The 25,085-nt window shown below is 35.3% G+C and overlaps 1 protein-coding gene across 5 annotated transcripts in view; it reads right to left on the bottom strand.

The window, feature by feature from the left end:
- SCN2A (sodium voltage-gated channel alpha subunit 2) overlaps nt 1-25,085 on the bottom strand; it is an 83,519-nt gene that overhangs the window by 25,576 nt on the left and 32,858 nt on the right. Inside the window, exons 1-15 of one of the 5 annotated variants that reach the window (XM_015635145.1) lie at nt 23,783-23,875; nt 21,990-22,118; nt 21,408-21,499; nt 21,218-21,309; nt 20,061-20,333; nt 16,027-16,090; nt 15,324-15,465; nt 14,345-14,551; nt 12,642-12,932; nt 9,065-9,445; nt 7,963-8,095; nt 6,060-6,298; nt 5,026-5,199; nt 2,953-3,309; nt 852-1,331 (exon numbers count right to left, since the gene is read on the bottom strand). In XM_015635145.1, coding sequence (XP_015490631.1) covers nt 852-1,331; nt 2,953-3,309; nt 5,026-5,199; nt 6,060-6,298; nt 7,963-8,095; nt 9,065-9,445; nt 12,642-12,932; nt 14,345-14,551; nt 15,324-15,465; nt 16,027-16,090; nt 20,061-20,333; nt 21,218-21,309; nt 21,408-21,499; nt 21,990-22,025 — 2,961 coding nt within the window. In that variant the 5' untranslated portion in view covers nt 22,026-22,118; nt 23,783-23,875. Of the gene's footprint in view, nt 1-851; nt 1,332-2,952; nt 3,310-5,025; nt 5,200-6,059; nt 6,299-7,962; nt 8,096-9,064; nt 9,446-12,641; nt 12,933-14,344; nt 14,552-15,323; nt 15,466-16,026; nt 16,091-20,060; nt 20,334-21,217; nt 21,310-21,407; nt 21,500-21,989; nt 22,119-23,782; nt 23,876-25,085 lie in introns of those variants that run through there. The other 4 variants (XM_015635143.1, XM_019007554.1, XM_015635144.1 and 1 more) reach the window with 4 other exon arrangements.

The raw sequence follows: 25,085 nt of genomic DNA on the forward strand, positions 1-25,085 counted from the left end.
AATGAGCTAGCATCAGTACTAAGCACTGCACAGACTTACTCCACTTGAGCTGATGTGCCTCCAACACTCTTAGTTGTGCAGGACAAAGCAGTGGGTTAATAATACACACACAGTAATAATGCCTTGGCATTCACTATTACTCTCAGTGCTAACTTGGATTTATCTATTTGGCACCACATTGGGCCAGAAAGAGGTACATTTTATTAGTCACAGTAGGTAACAGATTCAAATATCTTAAAGCTTTGAAAATAACAATGAGTAGTCAAATGAAAGGATTTTATACTGGGATATTAAGCTCTGTAACTTTTTTACCATAAGGCCATTACTTCAGTGGTTCTGCTACCATCAGATGGATTATTAGTGATTTATATGACATTTTTTTAGTGATGCTAGTCCAGTATTCAAATGTACCTACCTATGATGTATATGGATGCATTTTCACTACATAAAAAAGGTAAAAACTTCAGAATGAACTGTTAAAAAAACAGGTTAAAAAAGAAACTGCTCTAATGAAATAAGCATGGAGAAATTTGCACCAGCCATACACACTTCGTATGGCTTCTGGTATCTAGGACTATTAAACTGGTTCCTTTTCTTGTTAAGGAATTAACTAAATAAAATAGAAAAAAATATTAATTTTCTAAAAACTTTACTACACATCTTGATTTTTACTGTAAATGCCATATTGTATGACCATCTTTCAAAACTCACAACCTTACCTCAATATACCAAAAAAGAATTATGAATTTGCATATGCTGTTGTAAAGGAAGAAAGATTTGAATTCAATTATAATAACCTTGGCAAAAAAAAGAAAAGCATCGGAGTATTTTAAAACTAGAAATAGGCTTACCTCTTTGCTTTCTTCCAGGTCTGATTCACTGCTGAACTCCTCTGTGTTTAAATTTTCAAAATCTGATTCTCCAACAGCAATGGGCACTGTCACGGTGAGACTTGGATTGTTTATGAATGACATGTAATCACTTTCATCAACAACATATTTTTCCACACTGCTGCCTATGCCACTGGTAGTTCCATTCCCATCTTTGAGATAGGCAAGGTTTTTACCTATGTCTACTATTGTATGGTTGGAAATACAGCTGTCTTTTTTATTATTTAGGTCTTCAAGAGGCTTGATTTCATCTAAAACTTTCTGTTTCCTAACAAAGGCTTTCTGGATGAATTCCCGCACTTTTCTCTTCACAAAATCTATGCCTTTCTGAATCCTTGCCACAGCGATCTGGAGATTGTTCATTTCATTATCATCGTCTGTAGCAGCAAGGTTGTCTGAACTAAAAGAGCTCAGCAGCAAGGCCAGAAACAGGTTCAATACCTAAAAGAATATAAGGAAAAAATTACTCTTATTTTTAAGTCATAAAAGCAATGTCATTATGAGTTTTTCAATATGAGATAATTCTTATTTCACATGTAACACTTTATTTCTACACACCGTCCTGCTATTCTATTTGGTTCATAATCCCTATCCCAAACATTTTATTATCTTGCCAAAAGATAATAAACTTTTAGCTTCACTAATACAGGTGAAAATCTGAGCTGTTCATTGACTGTCTCCTCCACAATCTGCACTAGTGCAGATCTGCTCTTCAAAACGGAGAATGACATAACGAGGCAGAGTACAACATAATGTAGTGATTTATGCAAGCTACATCCACTGCAGTGTTCACAGGCCAGGGGAATGCAGGCAAATGCCAGTCTTCTACAGTTGAACAGACCATATTTCTAGTATCTCCAATTCATATTATAGTAAAATTCTGCATTGGCAAGTATATATGAGCCTATCTTGGTTCTGGGCAGGAACACTAGCTAAGATATAGAGTCCACATATGGGATACACCTCAATTCCAAGAAGCCATTTCAGACTTTCTTGCATGACATTTTATAAACATACAAGAGAAATTTGGATTGTATGCAATTATGACCATGTGCAAAACTGATTAAATATAATTTAATTAAAAATCAGCTAAATTATATTTGTCAATTCTTCCTGCTCAAACTTGCAGAACATTTTATAATATATGCCACAGGACTCACATTAGTCTAGTGAGACTTGGTAGTGATGACTGTGGATAAGCATATTTATAAAATTTGTGGATCATACCAAAAAGAGAAAGGATGACAACACTCAATGATAAAGAATTGCAATTAAACATAACCATAGTTTATGACAAATTGGTGAAATGATTCAAAATCAATATGTTTAATTCCGAAGTACTGTTGTGGAAAGGATTGTAAAGAAATATTAAAAGTGTATATACAGAAGGTGTGAAAACTGGCAAGGTGGAAACACTGCAGAAAGGGGCACAGAGGCTACATCAGAAAAGCAATGCTGGTACAGAAATTTTATGTGTCATTTGGGCATGTCCTGCAAGAAATGCTGAATGTAAGAAATTAAAGTATCATTATTCAACATTATTCAGTACTTGTGTCTTTATTAAAAATGTTGCTTGGTCGGAATTCAGACACCAGTAGCAAAAGCGATAAGCCATTTACAAATCATCACTTAGGAGAAAAAGAGATAGGCTTGTTTTGTTTCACAGAGAAATAACTGAAAGCGAAAACAGTAAGCTTTTAAGTATTATAAATGTTGTCATAAAGACCAACAGTTTTCCATCAATTTTGAGACAATTTAGTTTACTTGGCTGTAGAAGGTGATTTAAATTAGACTTTTCTTAAAAGGCACTCTTAACTATAAGCATAATTCAGCACTGATCTTACTAAAGAGGTTATTAACTTACTGAGATTTAAAACAAAAAGTAGACAACATTTTTCATAGACAATCTATATATATATATATTTGAACCTGGTGTAAAGAAAGGGCAAGTGAACTACATGATTTCATGAACTCCTTCTCTACTCTTTGTTTCAGATTTCTAAATCATGAAAAACAGGAGATATACCCTAAGAGTTATAAAAAATCCCCATGGATTACATACCACTAGGTTTCCAATCACCATGACCATCATGAAGACTGTAAGGCACATGGTTTGGCCTGCAACCTCCATGCAGTCCCACATTGTTTCTATCCATTCTCCACACAGCACTCGGAATACAATCAGGAAAGAGTGGAAAAAGTCATGCATGTGCCAGCGAGGAAGTTCACAGTCACTTGCGATTTTGCAGACGCATTCCTTGTAGCTTTTCCCAAACAGCTGCATCCCAACCACAGCGAAAATGAACACGATGATGGCCAGCACCAGGGTCAGATTCCCCAGAGCCCCCACCGAGTTGCCAATAATCTTAATCAGCATATTTAGGGTTGGCCAAGATTTTGCCAGTTTGAAGACTCGAAGCTGCAAAACAGAAGAATTGGTATATGGTTCTTAGTTATATAAATGGAATGAAATTACTGCTGTACATTTTATATTTCAGTTACTCTGTGTCTACATCATATCTCTTTAGTCTTTAGAAGCTTTAGTTACAAAATTTCTGTTTCCAGTTCTTTGTACAATACTACACATCAGCAGCGTTAAGTCCTGATTCAAGTGATAAGAAATCAAAAATATCTCTGTGCTCATTTCAATTACATTGAAATTATCACAAAGACTCCAATTCAGACTTTGACTCTTTTGGTGACTTCAGGTATTTATAAAGAAGTTGTACTTGTTAAAGAAGTTGGACAAAACAGTCTTTCTCCTCTGAGAAAATATTACATTACTAAAAATAAATTAGCACATATGAAATGAGATCAGTTTAACAGGACTGTAAGTGTACAGTCACTCCCAGTTTCTTTCATCATAACAGGCAGTGAGATGGAGGAAATAGTTTTCCTAAAGAAAGAAGCAAGCTAGAGTTGTTAATGACAGACATACAGGTGATTTGCAATTATCTTTAACATTAATTATCTAAATTATTTTCTGTAATTTAAAATAAATGCAATGTGGCTTACAAAGCTTGTTATACAACATTAAGAAAAAAAAAGCATTATATTATTAAGTATCACTTGAAACACACAAAAATTAAATTATTGGAGATTTTTTTCAGACAATTGAAAGAGGACAATAATAAAAGGAATATAAAACTAAATATTATTTCATGTGGTGATTTTATGTTTTAAAAAGAAAATACACAAATGTCAGTTAAAACCAGAATCTACAAAAGAGAGAGAAGTCAATCCAGACAGAGTTTAGACTTTAGGTAAAGTACAATATAATGCTATGCAGACAACCAGAAAACACATATTTAAAACCCCTTATTTCTTAAAAGGAATATATTTAACTTTCAAGTTAAATATATTTTTTTTATTTAAGGCAGAAGTTGAGCTTGATGACCAGGACCTCTAGCTTCATATCTCTCACTGTGTAGGCTCTTTTCTGAAGAGTGTTTGGACACTGAATTGCATGCTAGTCTAGTATGAAGCAAGACCAAGGTTTTTCAAGTTCCTATTCATGAAAGAGGTATCTAGTAACAGACAGAGACACTGTACTGACTTCTGAACAGAAAAGCTGTTACACGGTAGACAGACCCTTGCACAGGATAGTAGGAGAAAGCTGGTAGGGATGAAAAGCCCCTGAACAATGAAAAATCTTAACACTACTCTCTTTTAAAACTAAGCAAGAAAGGCAATTGGTAATGGAAGTCTATAAGCTAAAATTGTCAAGAAACTTTTATTAATTAACCCATTATCTACCAAGCAATTCACTAATCTTCAGTCAAAAGTACTGAGGGCCCTGTGGCTCTTGCTTTTTTTTACTCCCTCATCCAGGGAGACGATGCTAAGAATACTTTTATTATAGAAGTTACTCCTTTAAGCATACTTTCAGCAAGAATAGAATTGATGTTGACAGTATCTTGAAAGAAAAATAGACATTAATAAGATAACATGCAAAACAAACCTGACATAATATATACATGTGCCACCTAGCGATGATGCAAGTTAGCATTTTGTAAGTTCTAAAAAGATTTTCTGTCTCAGCCAAATATTCAACTTGAAAATGAAAAATGCACATAATATATATGTACAAATAGAAAAATTTAATATAGAAACATATTTTAAACAGTATATTTACCAATCTGAATGATCGAAGGACGGATAATCCTTCTACATTTGCAAGGCCAAGTTCCATTAAACTAAGACTCACAATAAAACCATCAAAAATATTCCAGCCCTCTTGGAAATAATAATAAGGATCCATGGCAATTATCTTGAGAAACATTTCTGCTGTAAAAATTCCAGTAAACACCTGGAAGGAAAATAAAGTTTCTTAGTCCAGTTTAGGAAGAAAATATTTAGAAAGTAAAACTAATGGTATCAACATGTGCTAAGATATATTTTCAACAATAAATTAATGATAAATCTGAATATCTTCTCAATATTTCCATACACTGGGGTTAGGAATAAAATTCATATTTGAAGCTCACATATGCATCACAATGTTTGAGTCCAAAAAAATAAGAGCTAAATGGGAAACCACAGTTTTTATCTAACCTGCTAATATATATGTATACCAATACACAGAATATAATCTGATTTTAATACTCATTTTTGTCTTCTTAGAGCTCATCTTTGCCCTTATACCACCTTTTTACTTCCAGGGATAAAGATAATTGTTCATAGTATAAACTTATTTTATTAAGAAAAGAATGATACAGAAAGTTGAGCAGAATTGTTCTTCTTCAGGATGGCCTGTGGAAAGCATTACCATTCTCTTTCATCATTTCCTTACATCTGCCATGCTTACTGTGTCTTTCCCCTCTAAAATTCCTTGAACACATAGATCCTTAGGAAGTGCTAGTGAGGAGCAGAACATGTATGGGAATGGATCAGAAAGTTTTTATTATTTGTAAGTACTCATCAAGAAAAAAAATCCTTTAATGAGCTTCAATGACAGAAGACAAAGATTTTAAAAATCAAAATGCACATTGACTCAGTACATCTTTGCTCTGTAAAGTAAGACTGGCGAAATTTACAAATGTCAACAAAAAATTTAGGTTCAATAATCCCAAACCTCTAGTCAACTTTCTTTTACATGAATGCGCACAAGTCACAAAAGAAGTAAAGAAAAATACATTTTACATACATGGCACATCATGAAAGACTTACAAGGTTTCCTACTGAAAGCACACCACTGAACTGTTCTGTCATTGGGTAGTGCTCCATGGCCATGAACAGGGTGTTTAGGACAATGCAGATGGTAATGGCCAGATCAACAAAAGGGTCCATCACAATCAAATTTACAATGTGCTTGACTTTCAGCCAGGGAGTACAGCAGTCCCAAATCAAGCAAGTGTTAGCAAATTTATACCAGCATGGTGGACATTTCTGTCTGGATTCTTCCAGTTCTAGAGAGAAAAATGAAAATAACATTTTACATGTATTTCTCTATTCCTTTAAGTCTAAATTCTCTTTTCCAAGGTACGTCTGATAAACTGTGTTGATATTTTGAAACTAAGACTGCTTTCAGTTAAAATAAATTACAAGTTAAAATTATTAAATTATTTAAAATTTAATTATTAAAATTATTAAAAACAAAACAAAACCAAAAAACCAACAAAACAAACACCAAAAAAAAATCTCCTGAAAAGCATTCAATACAATTATACTGAAGTTTCAGTAGATAAAAGAACCATTCATGAGCTAATGCTATATAGAATGCAAAAGATAAATTTGTCTTAGAAACCTGTCATAAGGCTGGCTGATGAGGGGGATTGAAAGCAGCCCAGCAGACAAAGACTTGGGGTGATTGGTGGCTGAAAAACTGTGTGTGAGCCAACCAGGTCAGTCACAGCCCAGAGAGCCAATATCTTCCTGGGCAGCATCAAAAGCAGCATGGCCAGCAGACTGAGGGAAGGAGTTCTCCTCCTCTTCTCCAGCTGGAGTGCTGTGTTCAGCTCTAGGGTTCCCAGCACAAGAGCAGGTTCAGAGGAGGCCACAGAGATATTCAGGGGCCAGAGCACATGGCCTGTGAAAACAGGCTGAGAGACCTGGGGCTGCTTATCTAGAGAAGAGAAGGCTCCAAGCAGACCTTATTGCAGCCTTCCAGTACTTACAGGGGGGCTGCAGGAAGATGGAGAGGGAGCCTTTATCTGGGAGCAAAGTGATAGGGTGAGGGTTTACAGCTGTAAACAGAAAGAGGGTGTGTTTAGATTAGGTAGTAGGCAGAAATTCTTTACTGTGAGAGCGGTGAGGCCCTGGCACAGGTTGCCCAGGGAAACTGTAGGTGCCCTATCCCTGGACATGTTCAAGACCAGGTTGGATGGGGCTTTGAGAAATCTGCTCTGGTGAAAGGTGTTGCTGTCCATGGCAGAGGCGTTGGAACTAGATGATCTTTAAGGTCCCTTGCAATAAAATATTTTAAAATTTCCTCATGAAAGATAAGCATTTAGAACAAGCCTGAAGTCCAACAAGTATTTAGGCAGGATTATGGTCCACATGTGCACAACTGCTCATTATTACCTTCCAATTTTCTATTTTGGGCATAGTCATTTAAGCCTCAACATAATGCTTCACCCTTTCTCACAAATAGTTGCTTAATTCTATGATTCAAAGTAATTGTATTTAACCTTACAGAAAGAAGAACATGATCCCTCTTTTGTGAAACAGCGAATCTATTGAATTGATAGAAAGGGATTGTTCTACTTCAAGAAACAGCCATTTCAGCAACCTAAAAAGAGCTTACCCCAAAACACAACTTCACTAGAGAAAGACTACATTGAATAATTGGTTTTGCTTGCATTTAAATTGGAAACTTGCTACTTCTACTTCAAACTTATTAGTATAAGTTGTAAGCTTGACTCTTTTCCCAAATTTATCAGTCCCAAATTAAAAAAAAAAAAACAAACCACAAAAAATCCCACCCCTAACTCCATATAGAAATCTCTTCTTGTCTGTATCCTCTAGGCTGAAATAGCTGTCTTAAAACATCACTACTGCTTAATGTAGCACACATTTAATAGCAATTTTAAGGCACAGTCATAAAAAAAAAATAAAAATCTGTGTTACGTACCTTCCATTGTGTTTGTAAGCATGCTGGCTATACTCATTGCTCTTTGCCTTGCACTAGGGTCTGTTAGGTAGTCCATAGGAACATGGTAAGAACTAGAATGTCTTTTTCTTAAGTCAGTTTCTGTAGTAGTGCCCTGAAAATAAAACATTGGTTAAATAGCTAATTGATTGTACACGTAATAACACTGTAAGTTACTGTAGGGCTCTACTGATTTAAACACTGCTGTCCCACACCATGCTCCAGTTATACTGAGGCTTCCCAACAAACTAAGGCATGCCTGACTGTACAGAAATAGTCAAACACTGCAGTGTATTGCTTTTGTGCCTGAAGAATATGTTTCCAAGTATTTTGCTGGAATAGGGCTGAGATATTAAAGCAGTTTTCAGACTAAAAAATGTTCCACAATGCTTGTCAATGAGCTTTGTTGTAAATATCTTTCCATTTAGGCAGTGAAGTCTTTTTCTAAACATGAAAATGCACAGCCCACATACCTAGTGGTAAAGAAATTAAGCATAAGTGTATTTTCTTAAGATAACTCTTAATTTATAATGAACCAGGAATTTCCTAGCACATTTTTCAAACAAATGAAAAAATATTTAGTAATGTTGATATTAAAAAACCCATAAAAAATTAGCTACATTACAGGAACACTATCATAACCCTTGAAAATTGTACTACCAGGGTAACATCAAAAGTTTCATGTATGTACAGCAGGAAGCTAAATACTTATTTAATACATTCAATTAAGTAAATGTAATTAATTTTTTTCCATTTTGATATCCTTTCTGATTTACAAGTACAGAACCATCTAGTTAAGTCCAAGCATAATGAATCAATGTGTGTAAGACTACACAAACTAAATTTATTCAGTGGTTTACTATGCTATTCTGTTCCCAGTCAATTCACATGCATTTTCACATATTTTATTAACGAGAGCCGGGAAATTTCAGTTTCTCCTTTAGCTTATAGCTAGAATATATGAAAGAAGCATTCACAGCTTAGCCAGGAAGGTCATCACTGCTGTGTGACTACATTGTATGGAAACAGTGACTGATCATACAGGGAGAGAACATCATGCCTGAGCTATTGCAGACTTTCTTACATTGCTAGCAGTGGCTGCTTTATCAATCATCACCTCTGGCAGAAGCTGTCCTGTAGGCGATGTCAAAGCTGGTGGCCCACCAACTAAAGAAACCACTCCATTGCAATCCACAGTGCTGTGCATCTTCCCATTTGCTGGAAGTGCAGGTACTGTTCTGGATGACCTACTGGCCTGGCTAATGTTACTGTTGCGCCGTTCACCATGTCTATGAGGAACAAAGAGAGAATCTCTCCTGCTCTCATTGTCTTCAAAGGTGCTGTGCTCATCATCAGCAAAGTCATTTTCTGATCCTACATCTTTTGCTCGACCTCTGAAGCTGAAAAGACTTGTTCTGCTGTTGCGCCTTGGGGAAAACAGGGAGCCACGAATGCTCAGCAAAGACTGCAGGTAAATAAAAATGATTATTATCAGATGAAAATCCTTTAAAATACAACATTTTCATACAGAGGAAAAGTCCACAATGTTTTAAAGGGTAAGGTCATCTACAAAGAAATGAACTGGCACAGTCCCCCCCCTAATACACTCCCTTTTGGGTACTAAACAAAGAGCACATAAGTGACAGACAAAGACTAGTTATTTTACTGCTTTGGATATATGAAATCAATCAGTTTAATTAGAGTAAAAGAAACTGCTTGACAGAATTGTTTCCTCTGCTATTCTGCCTGTGTTATTACCAACTGCTCATAAACTGAATAAGTATATCTGGACACTTTTTACCCCAGGCTGGCAGTAGTATGACAGGCGGAGTAAATAAAAATTTAGGCAAGTTTTCTGTGACTCAGTCTGCACACAAAAGTACCTCCCAAATACCACCTAGTTTAAAAACATACATATCTTTACAGATATTAATCAAGTAGGTCATAATAGGTTTCTTATATTTTTTTTAAAGTCTTAGCTATCCTGAAAATGCAATGATTTGCCTGTAATTTTGTATGAACAGGTTTGCTAATCTTCATCAGTTTACTCATAGGAATAAATTTTCTATCATAGGAGTAAATGATCAACCTGCTATTGGAGGATCTCCAGTATTAGAGTCAAAATAATGCTCTAATCTTACAATTAATTATACACGTTCTTAATTTTAATTCATATCAGTAATTGCCTTGACTTGACTGCTAAGTATTAGCACCTGATTTCACCCAAGACCTCTATGAACAGCAGAGATGATACATAATGAAGCAGTGTCTTTGTTTCTCTTCTGCAATTTATTTTTGTGGACCTGAGCCCCATTGTACTAGGAACTGCAAAATGCAGAATAAAAAGGCACTCTGTAAAGAACTTATCATTTAAATGTAACACAACAGATGGATACATAAAGAGAGGGAATACACAGAGGCAAAATTGATGAGTATGATAAACAGTCATCTTAGCTCACCTGAAGTCACTTCCCTGTCAAGCTTTCTGTAGGCAGCATGGTAAAAGAGAGTTTTAAAGAGGGATTTGAGGAAAGCAATGAAGTGTTCTGTGAAAACTCATGGGAGCTTCTTCCAAGCATGAAGGGCAGCATACCAGAAAGAGCTCAAAGAAACTAGTTTGAAAATTTAACAGGAGGTTATGAATGCTGGTTTGGGTCAGTCAAAGCTGGGACTTGTTTACTGTGAGTAGACAAGGTGGGTTGGGAACTTTAGGTACAGTGTATTTTATGATATTAAAAAAAAAATAAAATTCTTTAGGTAAATATGTTTACTAGCAGATTAGAGAAAAGCCATGGGATAGGTTAGTGCTCTTTGCAAAAACATTCTTGATGAATACAGCAGTAAAGAGGTCCAAGTTAAAAATGATTCACAGTTGTGGGTCCAGATTAGAGTTAAAAAAAAAAAAAAAAAAAGAAAAAAGAAAAGAAAAAGAGAGAGAAAGGGGATCTAGCAAAAGACCTTGTGGAAATCCCTTGAAAAACTGTCAAAGGGGTAAGAGGAGCTCCTAAAGCACAACTAGAGCAGGAGAACTGAGAGGAGACAAAGTTATGAATGTTAGGAAGAATAAGATTTCAAGAGGAATAAAATGGTCATTTACATTGAAAGAAAATGAAATGCCAAGGAAAAAGTCAAAGATGATATATAAGCCTGAGTTTTCTCAAGGAAAATGGTATTAAAAAATGGTGAGTGGCACTTCTGTTTAGTGGTTAGAATCCAGAGTGAAAAGGAACTAGGGCTGGAAAACCAAAGGGGAGGTGATTTCTAGACTGTCATAGTCAAACAATTGTAAATGAACTTAGAGATGAAAACGTTAGAAGAACAAGTTGTATGAGGAATGCTTAATTTCTTACAAGATGGATTAATTGAGCTGCAGTTGAATAAGGCTGCAGTTTGAATAAAGAGATAGGCAAGATTATGCACCTAGGGGATCAGATGGATCTTCAACATGAAGTTGAAGTCAATTGACATGTGTGAAAATTCGTATAAGGAACAGAATGAATCATGAACTAAATTCAGTGATGAATCTCACAGAGATTAGTTAGACAGTTAACAACATAAAACAGTGGCAGACCAAGGAGGTGGGGTGGGGGGGAAGGATGCATTACTATTGATAAAGGAAATACATTAGGAAGTGATTGGAAAGAGTGGCAGAAATAGAAAGCCAGAAACATTATATTCCCACCACAGTCTGGTCTAAGGAAGACAGTCTTTAGTAAGAAAATATTGGATGAAGAGGTCTGAGCTTCTTTGAGAATGGGAGGCTGGAGAAAACAATACATGAAGAGAGTATGAACACTCATATTCTATTAAGGGATGAAACAGGCTTTCCAGAGACAGAAATAGAAGAGGATTAAAAAGGCAGGAATGAGTTTAGTAATAATGACTAAAAAGAGGGAGAAAGCAAGTCATAAAGACCAGGGAAAATTGCGAAGGTGGAGATAAAAGGAAGAAGCATACTGAGGCACAAAAAGGGGCAGAAAAAGGAGAGAATGTATGCAAGATCTGGATTTGCAGTGCTAAGGGGAGAGTGAGAAATGGGCAAATGAAGAGGAGCTTTGAAAATTGTAGGAGATAACATTACAAAACTACCAAATGAAATAAATGTCTGGATGGGAGATGCAGATGGCACTCTGAGTCACTGATGTTTCAATGTAAGAACACATGCAAAGACACATTGTCACACACATTTCCACCTTAAAAAAAAAAACAATTAATAGTCTCACATCAATTAATTTCTCAAATTTCACAGGAGCATTAATGTAATTTCTATTGAGCTTTTTACTTCCCAAACTTTAATACTCTCCTCATTTGAAACATTACGTTTTGTATGTATGCACCATGTTTTGAAGCTACTCATCATGCTGAACACATCCAACTCTGTGGGGAGATAGGTCCATTTTAATTAAGAAGCTTGAAATACAGCTCATATTAATTAATATATGTAATTTTGATTTATCACATAGGAATTCAGAGTAAAACCAAAATCTCTCCAATTCTTACAGTTTCATATTTGGCTGCAGTTATAACTTGGTTAATATTTGATTTCGGGTATTAATGAATCTGTGGTATCCTGCAAGAATTAACCAAACTACCATACAGGGCTTTCTTTATATGATGAGTAGACAAAAAAAGGTGTTTAAGAGGTAATAATACTATGGTACCTGGTGTGGGGAAGAGAATCTCTTTTCATATGTCAGTCTATTCCCCTCAATGGAAAATCGGAAACCTTTCTTTTTGATGCTGTCCTCTGATTCAGATTTGTGAAATTCTTCCCCATCCTTCTCCTCGCCTTCAGACTGTTCTTTTTGCTTTTTTTTCTTTCTTCTATTCCTTCTCTCTTTAGCACTCTTTGAGCTCAGTTTTGATGCCTCAGAAGAACTTTCGGAGAATCCACCTATTCCACCTACTCCACTATAATCTCTGGAGTCAGCTGCTGCAGCTGCTGCCGCCGCCTATACATACAAGCACATGTGCAATTTACAGCATTTTTACAAATATATACACCACTCACTATTTCACATTTATTGCCACTCTTAAAGAAAATATTATTTTGAAATAAAAGCAATGTTTCCACTTCACCAAACCCAGCATATCATAAGAAGTATAATTTGTGAAATACCACAGGAACCATAATTTGCCACTGCTCCATAAACCAGGAGCAAGAGAAACCCATGGGAAAGCTGTGCTGTCAAAAAACTGAGTTAAAAAGCATCTGTTTCAGATTGAAGCAATATGTCGTGATGAATTTTTCATCTGAAGTACTATGTAAAAATAAAGAATCAAGGCTCAAACAGGTGGTAAAATCCCTGTTAACAGGAAGAAACACTTCCTTACAACATTTTGATGGGTTTTGAATACTCCCTTGTCTATTAAAGATTTTGTGTAATATTGATATCTCAGTTTTGCAAATAATAATCAGAGATTAGTGTCAAACTACACACTATTACATACTTGTTGCTGTTTGATTTTCAAAACATGTGGAGCGTTTTATTAACATTTATTTACAAGCTGTGGTAAAAAAAAAAAAAACAACAAAAAATTCACACAATTCCCTCCAACAGGTAGCAATTGACCAATGAAACAAAAAGCCCTGACCGCTGACTTTAGTCATGTACTTATATGGAAGACATAGTTCAACTTCTGCTCTATGTCACCACATGCCAAGCAGACTTGAGAGCCTTCAAAAAATGAAAAGGAATTTCAAAGCAGTATGTAATCATTACATTTGTACCACAGAAGTGTTTTCTTCGGTTTCTCCACTTTTTCCAATTCTCTTTAAAACTGGAAAGCTATGGCTTTCTGCTGTTAGAGATGGGCAGGGAGTAGAAAAAGCCAAATATTGCTGAAGCACCATCACCTACAATATTTTTGCTTCTGTTACTTATTTAAGTAAAATTACTCTTTGGATTTTTTCCACATCTCCACCTCCATTTCAGACAATCACAGAATGGTTCAGGTTGGAAGGAAACCTCTGGAGGTCATCGTGTCCACCTCTCCAGCAGACAGGGTCACCTAAAGCAGGTTGCTCAAGGACAATATCCAGATGGCTTTTGATTATCTCCACAAGCACTCTGGGTAACTTGAACAAGTGCTTCATTAAAAAGTTAATTTCGATCTCAAGTTTGAAAATCCAGCACTTTAGCTTGTTGGTTATTATTTTTGTCACAAAATTAACAAGTTCACTCAAACCAGCAAAAACAGTGCAGTGGAAAACATTAGAGATTCTTTACAATACAAAGGAATTTACGAGACACAGTAATACATTGTTAGGAGTAGGGGAGCAAAAATTATTCTCATGTGTGGACATAAAGCATGACTGTTCACAGTCATGAACTGAAGAAGAAATTTTACTTTACAGGGATACCTGAGCTTCTTCCTGCTGCTTTTTCAGTTGTTCCAGCATTTGCTGAAATTCTGCCTCTTTCTGCTCTGCTTCTTCCATTGTTGCTTGATTCTGTTCTTCATAGGCCATGGCAACCACAGCCAGGATCAAGTTAATCAGGTAGAAAGAACCCAGGAAAATGACCAAAACAAAAAATATCATGTATGTCTTCCCAGCAGCACGCAGAGTCTGGAGAAAAAGAGATAATACACTTTTTTAACAGACTTTAACTACTCTTGAATATTAAGTTAGCTTTTGCATTATAATTTAGAAATACGTTCCAAGATTGATGTTAGCACAAGATTATTTAGTTACTATTTCCTTATAGAAATAATATTATATTCTGAATACATATGGAAAATTTTTGTGTCTACTCTTGTCAAGGTAAATCCAGTTCTGAATAGTTCAGAACTTGTACCAATAAGAATCTATACATCTACATAACAGCCTTTAGATTTAACAGTAGGTGGGGCCACTGATCAGCATCTTACCTTCCTGTGTCATCAGTCCCAAACTACACTGCCACAAAAATAGTACATTATACAAAATGTTACAGTGGAGAAAACAACCGTCCTTCAGGTAAGGATATGTGTAGTTCAGGGACAAGATGTAACCTTTTCAAACAAAACATATATTTACTAGACTGCAAATCAATTTAACACAGAATCTACTTAAAGCATGTTTAGATAAGAAACTTTAACAACTTAAATTCTTTTATTCATTGAGGTAAATAAAACCATCTTTATAAAATAACAGCTACTCCTTATAATGTATTTAAGAAGCACATGGGAACCTAAACCATGAATAAGGGCCTTATTGTTTTAGACAACAGTTTACATATATGAAATTAAAGATGAATTCTGTTCCAAAGGCCTTAGGGACAAGTGAATGAAAATAACTATGCAAGTACTATGTAGTAATGGTATTGGTGATGGTGCTGTTTATTTTAATAAGTCCTCACCAGCTGGTAAAGATTCTCCCAAAAGTCCTGAGTCATCAACCGAAACAGTGACAAGAATGCCCAACTGAATGTATCAAAACTTGTGTAGCCATAGTTGGGGTTTCTACCAGCTTTCACACATATATATCCTTCTGGGCATTGACTACAAAAGAAGAGGAAATGCTATTTTTAGCAACTACTCTATATTACGATATGCTGCAGTAAAACAAAATTGTTCAGGAGTACCAGTTGCTAAAGAAATTATGAACAAGTAAAATGATATTCTACATACCTAAGATAAAAATATATAGCTCATTATTTTTCACTTTTTAATTCCACTTCCTAATAATATTTCAATACTTTAATAATATAACTAGTAGTATTCTACCCTTCCCCACAACTTGTTATAACACATTTTCATCAGGACAAGAGAAAAACATCAAGTAGCATGGCTGATAAACAGTTGTTTGCAAGTTGGCAGCAACATTTATGCACAGATCATTCATGTGGTTACCTTTACAAAAGTAGCCTAAGAGGCTGATGGAAGTGCCTGTGTAAATTCAAATCACAGAGATGGTTGTATTCAGGTATAGCTTCAAATGCAAAACATTGGTAATTTGCAACTCTACAGTACAGTTCATATTAAAGTTGACTGCCTGAGCTATTCTAAGTAGCTAATTATTTTTCTTTGATGCATAATCAAAAATGATGATCATTTTCTTACCCTGCATCTGAGCTATTGCCACACAACAGTGCATCATTTTGTCCTTCCAAGAAGTAGAAATGACCTGTTAAAATAAAAAAGAAAATCAAAAAGTTGATGAGAAAGATAATATTTATGCCTAATGAAAATTGAACAATCATATAGACTTTTAAGAAATATAGACTTGAAAGAAATTAGCAGAGCTAAAAAACTGTTCAACTGCAATATATAGTGGTTAGGAATAAAAAAAATGGGAAGCATTGTTTTGACAAGAAAATTACTTTCTACAGTGTCTTCAAGTTAGCCTTTCTTTAGAAAATTGGAAGTTAGTTATGCAGTTAATTCTTAGCAACCTAACCAAATTATAAAATACAAGGGGTGGAATACCAAATTATGTATTTTAGGAAATCAAAAAAATACCAGGAAAATGAGGTAAAGGATGAGGGCAGTTCTGTGCCTTTCTTTGTGCATTTTGATACATAACATTTAGTGCTATTAATTTATAATTATCAATTACATATTTTTTTATCCAAGTGTTCCTTGAAAAAAAACCTGAAATATTAGGGATGAGATTTTTTTCCCCTGTACTCAGCACTGGTGAGGTCACACCTCGGGTACTGTGTCCAGTTCTGGGCCCCTCAGCTCAGAAAGGACATTGAGGTGCTGGAGTGGGTCCAGAGAAGGACAATGAAGCTGGTGAAGGGTGTGGAGCACAGGTCCTGTGAAGAGCAGCTGAGACAGCTGGGGGTATTTAGCCTGGAGGAGGCTCAGGGGAGGCCTTGTCATTCTCTACAACTCCCTGGCAGGAGAGTGTAGCTGGGGGTGTTGGTCTCTTCTCCCAGGCACCCAGTGACAGGATGAGAGGACTTAAGCTGTATCAGGGGAGGTTTAGGTTGGACATAAGGAACAATTTCTTCACAGAAAGGGTGATTAAACATTGGAACGAACTACCCAGAGAGGTGGTGGAGTCACCATCCCTGGAGGTGTTTAAGGAAAGACTGGATGTGACACTCAGTGCCATGGTCTAGTTGACAAGGTGGTGTTCAGTCATAGGTTAGGCCAGATGATCTCAAAGGTCTTTTCCAATCCCATTGATTCTGTGATAACACAACATGCTCAAGAAATTTCTAATTGGATCTTGATTTGAGGAGCTGGGGGAAATATCAAGCATTTGATATACCTTACACAAAACTAATACACAAAATTCTGTAGCAGGTGAATGCACTTGAACATTTAGGCTAAATATTAAGATGAGGTAAAATGCAATAAAAAGAGACAGAAGGCCTAAAAGCCCCCAACACACTCTTCTATTTTATTTTATTTTTCTTTCTTTGCTGCAGAAAGGGAAACACATTTTGCCATCAATTCCTAGTTTGCAATTCTTAGGGTAAAATGGGAATCTCTAATGGAGATTTTTGGGTCAGGTGGCACATTAAGCTAAAGATGCTAGAACTAGGTATGTTCTGGCTGTTCTCAGGAAACAGATGGTTCTGTGAGATTCATTGCCAGCTGGCATGGACTAGCTTAGCTGGCGTGAACTAACTGAGGGCTAATGCTAAACAGACAAGCAGGGAATTGCAACCAGTTCCTATTGACTGCTTCTACTCTGTCACCACCAGTATAAGATAGAGGCAGCATAAAATCTGCTTATTTTAAACAGAGAGAGAAATTATGTCCATAATTTATATATCTGCAATTATAATAGTCTCAAATATCATATCAAAAATCAGTGTATTTTCAGATATTCTGGTGATCACAGACAGACTCTGTGAGACATCTGACCACTACTTAAAAATAAATTTAAAGATGCAGACAGGCTCCAAGCAGAACTTGCAAAACTGTCTGTGGGCCTAATTCACGTTCTTATGTGGCACAGGTCCACTTTCAATCCACTACTTTGGAAAACAAATAAGATTTTTTTTTTAGTACAAAATTAATAATGATAAAGTAATAAAAAAATTAAATATTATTTTTTAGAAAATATGCCATATACAAAACTATTCCTGTCTTCTGCCAGCTTAATAACGGAACAGTCATGGGTACAAATCCTATATGACACTTCCAGATACAAATAAAGGAGATATGTTCTGGAAATACCACAAAATACTTGAAAAAAGTTAGCAGAGAGCAGCTGTCAGCGATGCAATGCCAATTCATCAGGGTATCTCTCTGAAGATGTCCCAGGTATCTGTGCTTGACATGCTTTTCTAACAAGTTCCATTACCAACTCAAGACATGAAACAACAGAAAAAAACCAAAATACATCAAGTATTCTGAAGACATAAGGTTAGGAGAAAAGGTATCTGAACTTTAGAGTGACCTTTACAAATTGACAAGTTTGTCCAAAAGCAATTGGATTTATTTCAATAAAGACAAGCGTAAAATGCTACACTTGACAAGGCAAAATCAAATACGGAAATACAAAATATCAGGATGTGGCTGCAGCCACCACTGTACAAAAAGATGGAATAACTGCTGCAAAATAAAAATTGACTGTGAATCAACAATACAGGGCTGATATAAAAATGAGGTAATTTTCAAATATGTTAATAGGAATGTTGCATATATGGCATGAAGTAAACATACAAATTAGTAGTAATTACTTGAGGAGTTAGCATTCAATTTGAGGATGTCATTAGAAACCCATGCAAAAAAAAAAAAAACAAACCTGTAACAAAAAAAGGCAAAATAAAAACAACAACAAGGAAAAAATGCCAGACTAATTGTAAAGATCAAAAGAAATTTAAAAAAATAGGTATTGAAAATGCAAAAGAGAAAATAGGGCTGCTTGGCTTAGGAAAGACCAGAAATGCGGAGGATAAGAGTTTTTAAACTGTATAAAGACTAATATAAAGTTGTCTATGATTTTCTTGTTTCTAAGTCCACAGCAGATGTAGTAATATATTCAATCAGAAATTAGGAAAATGTAAGTCATGTACTTAGAAAAAAAAACCTTTCTATTTGTGTGACATGGTACCATAAACAACTATAGGGAAATAGAATGGATTCTGTTCTTCACATGGCTTTAAAAATAGGTTATCATTCAAAATTCCTGCATGACATTTGTATATTTCAAGCGTGCTGAGATGATAAGTATATTAAAAGATTAAAAGACAATAAGACTTGGATCCAAAAGCATTTCATTCTTCAGCTGAGGTTTCCTAGCTTTCATTCATATAGTCACCGGTTAAAATACATATACAGACTTTATAAAAACCTATATTACTCCTAATTATGAATATATTAAATATAATAAATAATACACTAAAGGAAATAGAAAGGGCTGAACAGATAAATGGGAGAGATTGACAATACTATTATGAAAGACAAAATAGCCATTTTCTATAGATGTGTTCAGAGTTGTTCTATCTGAATTTTTAAACAAGTTTTGTTAACACAGTACTAACATTAACTACTGAAAATAGTAGAAATAGCACAAGATGAGGTACAAAAGAGAAAAAAGTGCTAATTTCTTGATTTCCAAAGAAAAGAAATAAATTAAAAGACATAAATATGAAATTTAGTTCTTATTTTGCAAGAATCTTGGGGTAAATCCGCAATATTCTCTTAAAGGTGTGTCTGTGCTGTGCAAGGGCGTGTGGTGCAGATCCACTCACCCAACTCCAGAAGGAGCACTGTAGCCACTTTTATGTGCTCTGGTGGGATTCTTGGGCTAGCTGATGTTCAGATGTGGGCTTATGATATTGGGCACTATCTTGCACTAACCTAGCTACTACATTTCAGATCCCATGATAGGGTGGTCACACTATTTCAGGAGGCCTGAAGCTAGCACAGAAATTTCTGGTTTATGCTGTAACATGATTTTACTCTAAAAGTCATATTCAGTGAAAGAAAAAGTTTTTTTGCTAACAAGTATAATATAAGTGTTAAATTACATAATGACTGGGCTTTTATTTACTAGAGAAAAATGAGTAGTTTTATGTTTCTTGCCATATTACAGACTTTTAAATGCAAGGGAAAGATATTAATGTTGTCAAATATGTTTAAATCAAGACCATAAAATCAATGCAGTAGATTATATAATTAACACTTACTTTTGTCTTCGATGTATTCATCCCAGTTAAATGTTGTCATTGTTGCATTAATAAATGTACCATTTTCACCTATAGAGCTATTAAAGATGGAAATAACCGTTGTTTCGAAAGTAGAATTGTCTGGAGGCCACTGCAGGCATTTATTTCTCAGGTTGCCCATGAACAGCTGCAGCCCTATCAGTGCAAATACACTCAGACAAAACACAGTCAGGATCATCACATCCGAGAGCTTCTTCACAGACTGAATCAGGGCTCCCACTATAGTCTTCAGGCCTGCAAAGAGATAAGATTTTTATTATGATGTTAAATAGATACTAAATACACACAAAAATTCATGTTACTTTTTTCTTGATAAATATCTCATGCAAAAAGACTAGTAATTTGTGACACAGTAATTTTAAAGAAAAGCCTTATTATTTGGACAGATGAATGAAAATATGTAAGTTTATACTTATTTTATAGTGTACAAAAATAAAAAGTAGATAGTACCATTGTTTATGCCAAAACAAGTGCTTTTATTATTCATGCTATATCTCAACCCTACATAGAATAGCATTGTTTGCTTTTGTTGATGCTTCTTGCCCAAACCTTTCTTTTATGATCTTTTGCAATGTATTCTATATTAATGTAACCCCACTTTAAAGACATATGTACATATTGAAATTATATAATAATAATCTTGTTACAATATATGAGGGGTGATGGTTTGGAGAAGAAAGACATCTTTAGAACGATATCCCATGCATGGCCCATGCTATCATTTAGAGCTTAATTTTTTTTACATAACTTAAAACTGAATTAATTTGCTATATCAAGTGCCCTCAATAAATGAGAAAATTTGCATCAGTATGAAAGCTTTAAATTAACTTATATTTAAAACATATAAAGGAAAGCTTGATGTTATAAGATGCAAATCACATAGGCTGTTTACTGCAAATATCTCATGCAAGAATTTGTTAAACTCAAAGGCTGATTTTTTTTTTTTAGAAGAAAATACAACTAATACAAGCATGAATCAATTTAAATAAAATTACATGTCTTGATTCCTGCTTTTTTTATTTGCTGACAATGTGTAGCAAACAAGGCTTATGCTTTGAAAATGTGAGTACAGCCTTTGTAGAAGAAAAGTCAGCCTCGGTGTTTAACCTCGCTCTCACCTGGAATGACTGATATTGTTTTCAAAGCTCGGAGAACTCTGAATGTTCTCAACGCTGAGACATTGCCCAGGTCCACAAACTCTGTCACATATCTGTAATAGGGGAGTTCACACACAAACACAATGACAGGATAAAAAGGAACAGTTGGGAGGTAAAAGGGGCCTAACACCTTACACCAGTTACTTCTTACCTGGAATTACAGAAATAGTTTTCAAAGCTCTCAATACTCTGAAAGTTCGAAGAGCTGAAACATTGCCTAGGTTTACAAATTCTGTTACATACCTGTAGGATTAAATCACAATTACTCAGAATTGAGGCAGATTTTATTCTATTTGCTTGGGTCTTTGAGCAAGACCTTTTCACCGTTCACTGTATTTTTCCTGTGTTATAAATATGCTTCTGGCCATAAAATTAAATTAAGTTTTATCACAATAAACCACATTGACTTGATGTTTGAAAACTAATCTGGTCAGCTATTAGCAGGAAGTCAAAAGGATTCCTTTAATTCTGGTATGCAGAAAGGAGACAGGATATGAACAGTTCAGGGTGATGGCATTCACAATCCTAATGGGCTGGCACACCATGCTGGCCTCCGCAGCACATACTTGGCTAGAAATTCTAAAATGTGTAAAAGAGGTAGAAGAAACATATTGAAACTGCAGGAAGTCCAGGCTCCAAATATTCTGGCTGACAAGATATGAGGCAATTTTTAGTCACTAATCTCATGCTACCAGGAAGAATTTTTATTAAAAAAAATAAGTAGAAGACTTACGCAAATGTAATGACAGTGAAATCTAGCCAATTCCATGGGTCTCGGAGAAATGTAAAATCTTCTAAACAGAAGCCCCTTGCAAGAATTTTAATAAGTGATTCAAAGGTATAAATTCCAGTGAATGTGTATCTGAGGAAAATATGCAAGACAGTTTATAGATCACGTTATTTTTGCACTTCATGCTCTTGTTTTTTTATTCTAATTCTCTTCTCTTTAAGTGGCATAAGAAATAGTGGCAGTTACAACCAACTTTAACATCTGCATAATTTATACCATAAGAAAAAAGGAATGAAATTAGGATTAAAAGACTGATAACTCACATCTTAAATTTAACCTCTATAATCTATGCAATAAAACAGACGCAAAATTCCCAGTTAGTTCATTGGTGCATGTTTAAGACTAGTCTGAATCCATGTTATTAAAAAAAACCCCACAGATGGATTATGTTAGGGTTTTAGAAGTTACTTGAGGCTAAAAATTCCTTTCTTCAATGTTCTTTTTATGCTGAAATGTTGCTTAGTCCCAAGAGTAGGCAAGCACCAACACTCATCAGTCCTCATTTCTCTGTAACTGTGTTACAGAGTAGATATATCCAGTGCTTCACCTTCAGCAAGACAGATGTACTGGAATCAAACAAGTGCAAGAACAACAAAAATTATTTACAAATGCCAATAAAATTCAGGTACTCATTTTGACTAAAAATGTTGCTGAAATATAAATTGAAAAAATATTTAATTCTTCCATTCTGAGTAATTTCAATCTTCTGTGTCCAAATGATGTCATTCGGAAATTTAGTTTAATTTATATCTTCAATGAAAAGGAATTTAAATTAAACTGCTTAAAAAGCTTACTCTAACCGAGCTCACTTGAAAACAGCTTTCTGATATTAAAGTTTTCCATTCAATTACTAAAAAAATTATTTCCTGCAGAATTTTACTCTGCAGATGAGGACATGCGCTGTAACTCTAAATGGCACAATATATATGGACATGAAGAAATATTCAAGCAACGAATCTTTATCATAAATATTTACTACACACTAGATATCCTGAATACATAGATGTTCACATTGAACTCAAAATGAGAAGTCTTCGTTGACCTTAATAGGCCTGTGATTTCACTTTTGATTTTTGAAGATTAAACAGGTATGTAATCAGCCCAAGCACTAAGGAATGAAGAAGCAGCAGAAAGGAAGCACCAAGAACAGTGTTTCACACTGTGTCCTGCAGCTTTGGAGCTGTTATCGTGCATCGGCACCTCGCAGCTGACATCCAACTGGACCAATTAGCCAAGCTGACATCATATTGCACCAATGATTAGCTAACCATTTCAATACTTTTTAATAGCTTATTTTGCATACAAGTTTTCCATTGCTAGATTGGTTTTGGTAAGAGAAAGCAGCCCTGTGATCAATACAGCCATCCATAAGATGATCCCTTTATCTGTAACGGTTATCACAACAGAGATGAAAGACTGCATTTCCCTGCATTCTTGCACAGATGTGACACAGAATGCAGTCAAAAATATTTACAGTCCACTTCTTCTGTATGATCATAAGAATAGCTTTTCTTACATTTTCCATCTAGCACTGCAAACAGAGGAAGGACATTAAAGAACTTGTCATGAGACAATTGTAGGTATTTAATGTCAGAGCAAATGAAAGAGCATCAGAATAGCTGTTGATAGGATGTCCCAACAAGGTAGCTACTGCCAGTGGAAACCATCCTAATATAATTTACAGCAGTTTATTTCTGATTACTGGATATTATTCAGAGAAAATCCATTTAACTTACTCTACATTCTTTGTCCAGTCTGGAGGGTTACTCATGGTCATAAATACGCAGTTGGTCAAAATAGTGCACATGATAAGCATGCTGAATAATGTAGGTACAGTTAAGGAAAACACAGTAGCTATTCACACAGTATCACATCAGTCACGGCTGAAGTACAGTAAAACTTGCCACTTACACAGAACTCTTAGACTTGGGTGAACACTGACATACGCTTTGCTTAATCTCTAATTTTTCACATTAGTAGACTTTAATATTGGTCTTGATTTGTTGACACTGATGTTGCTTTGCTGGTGTCCTCATGTTTTGTTTTCAGCTGGTACTGAAAGGAGATGGCTCTCACCATCTGAGAGTTGAGCAAAAGGCAAAGACAAAATAACTTGCAGGAGTATCCAGTTTTCCTGAAGTACGTGGCATGACTGAATAAGTGTTAGTCTTTCACTTCTACAGGCTTGAAACTAAAATCAAGAGATGGCATATGCAAGGGAAAAGAAGATTCTGCTATTTACCCAGAGTCAGAGCTGAGCTGAGTCAGTGCCAATCCAGTACCCAGCACAGCCAGGCTGTTGAAAACACAGAATAAAACACAGAAAACTGTTTCTATTTGCTGAAGTGAGTGCTTTCCATGTTTATCTAACTCCAGCTTAATAGTACATGCTTCAATCAGTGAAAGAGAAATCCATAGACAGCTCACAGATTAACATGAACAATTTTCCTGTATTACTTTTGGTCTCTCTCAATACCCAACAAAAGCAGTGCACCTGTTTCTACTAATGTTATAATTTGAAAATGCTTCAATAGTTGCATCAATTGCTTGAAACACACAGAAAACTGGTGAAGATTAGAATGAAATTAATTTTTATTTGATGTTCCAGCAAGGACAATTTAGGTACTCTGGTAATATGAAAGCCAGACTAACAGCTCAGAGGGGCTGGTTCTAGGCTTCATGACATTCAGTGTGATATTCTTTGTCCACCAGATCACTGCCTCTTCAGACAGTGCAGTTCTTCCCTTTTTGTGGCAATAACTTCAATTCAAACACTTGGAAATACTGAAGTAACCAAACTAGAGGAAAACCTGACTCCAAATGGCCACATGATGGCAGCAAAAAATAAGCGCTGCTACAATTTATACCAAATGGTTAACTTATTTTTCCTCTAGTCATCTCTCTAAATTATGTATTACTTAAAAGTACTTTCATCACCATAACTGGCAAAGAAAATAGTTTAAACTAAAGAAAGATGTTTACAGCTAAACTCGAGAGCCCAGGATGGAATTTTTTTCTTTTTCTTTTTTTTTTTTTTTT

Source organism: Parus major, chromosome 7 (assembly GCF_001522545.3).
Source record: "Parus major isolate Abel chromosome 7, Parus_major1.1, whole genome shotgun sequence".
Classification (NCBI taxonomy): Eukaryota; Metazoa; Chordata; class Aves; order Passeriformes; family Paridae; genus Parus; species Parus major.